The 1,651-nt window shown below is 60.6% G+C and overlaps 1 protein-coding gene across 1 annotated transcript in view; it reads right to left on the reverse strand.

Moving 5' to 3' along the window:
- Window positions 1–1,651, reverse strand: part of EGFL7 (EGF-like-domain, multiple 7) — an 8,027-nt gene that overhangs the window by 3,921 nt on the left and 2,455 nt on the right. Inside the window, exons 2-3 of the mRNA XM_010146892.1 lie at window positions 1,608–1,648; window positions 822–917 (exon numbers count right to left, since the gene is read on the reverse strand). Of these exons, the coding sequence (XP_010145194.1) occupies window positions 822–917; window positions 1,608–1,648 (137 nt within the window). The remainder of the gene's footprint in view (window positions 1–821; window positions 918–1,607; window positions 1,649–1,651) is intronic.

A 1,651-nucleotide genomic window follows, 5' to 3' on the forward strand; every position in this document is an offset into this window, starting at 1 on the left:
TTCCCACGCCGAATCTGTTTTAGGCAGTGGGAAAATCCTCTCCCCGCTGCCCTGGAGCCGGAGCTGTCAGCCATGTGCTCAGCCCTGCCTGGCCCAGCGTGGGCCAATGCCACACGCTCCTCCCCTGCCTCAGCGAGGGGGGAAAGCCGGGAAATGCCGTGGCAGGGGGTTGCACCACGCTGGGGTCTGCAGAGCGCTGCCGCCCTCCACCCTCCCGGGTTTCCCTGCACCCTGCCAAGGAGCATCGGGCTGCTCCACGCTGGAGAAGAGCTCAGTGCCTGGAGATCACCAGGGTTTCCCTCATTTTTCAGTTTACAGATGAAATGTGCATCTCGGTTTACTGCGAGAGTTTAAAACCTCGGGAGATACTCGCGGGGTCGGCTGGAGATGGTGTAACGGCTGCGCTGCAGAAAGCCTTCTGCTGGGTGCAGAGAGCAGCAGCGGAGACAAACTGTGGGTACCAGGCCTGCACTCGAGGGCTGAGAGCAGCCACACAGCCAAAGGGAGGTCAGAGCTTCTCTGGGAGCTGAGCTTCCCATCCTTCCCTGGCCAGACCATCAGGCATCGCTGCCCTGGAGCGATACCTGTAGGTGGACGTGGAGGGGTAACACGCTGGTTCCCCGCCGTGGCACGAGTAGCTCCAGGCATGGGCCAAGGCTTGGTGAGGAGCCACGGTGCTGTCCCCATCCCCACCAAGGGGCCAGTCTGTGAGCAGAGGACCCCCAGAGGCCCACGGCAGCCCCGCTGCTGACGGGAGGAGGTCTCCTGGCAGCGGCGGAGCAGGGATGCGGGAGCGCGGAGGGGAGCAGCGTGGCCGGTACCTGTCTCGCAGGTTCGCCCCATCCAGCCGGGCGGGCAGGTGCATCTGCCGGGGAAGGTGCAGCTCCCGCCGTTCTGGCACGGCACCCAGCAGAGAGCTGCGGGACCAAACACGAGCACAGCGTCACCAGCCAGCTCCGGCGGTCCTGAGCTCCCTCCCCCACCACCACGGACGCGTGTGCACACACAGTGCACACACACACAACCCCCCGGGGCCAGCATGCTCTGTCCCAGCCCCAGAGCAGTGGGGTTGAGCTGACCGGGGTGCAAGGGATGGGTGGGATGAACAGGACCTTGGTTTTGCAGCCTGGAAAGGGGTCGAGGTGCCTGTAATCAGCACAGCGCAGAGGGATGAGGGCCCTGGGAAGCCCCTGGTACTGCCCCCTGAGCTCATCTGGGGATCTCCAAGCTGCTGATGTGTTTTGCATTTGTTTTGTGCTGTACATCACAATTACCTCCTGAAAGCATTTCTATTCCATTACTACTGATTTATATGGAAAGGACGTATTTGTTTTATTTATCCTCTGGTAACTATAAAGTTAATAAGCCATCCCAAAGGAAAAAGGCCTGTGAGGCAGCAGAGAAAGGCTGGGAATTAATCAGAAATTGAACCACATTTGGTTGTGACGCCAAAAATATTTAAATACTTTCCTACAGGGAGAATCTGCCTGGCAGGCAGAGTGCTGGTGAACGAGAGCTGGCTGCAGGGGCCTCATCCAGGGACCTGAGCCACCCGGCCCACGGGGTCTGGCAAGTGCTGGCACCGGGGTGGCACAGCGGCCTCTTACCTCTGTTGCAGCTGAGCGCGTGACCATGAGCTCTGCTCCAGCCG

The sequence above is a fragment of the Eurypyga helias genome, unplaced genomic scaffold (assembly GCF_000690775.1).
Source record: "Eurypyga helias isolate BGI_N326 unplaced genomic scaffold, ASM69077v1 scaffold33032, whole genome shotgun sequence".
NCBI classification, from domain to species: Eukaryota; Metazoa; Chordata; class Aves; order Eurypygiformes; family Eurypygidae; genus Eurypyga; species Eurypyga helias.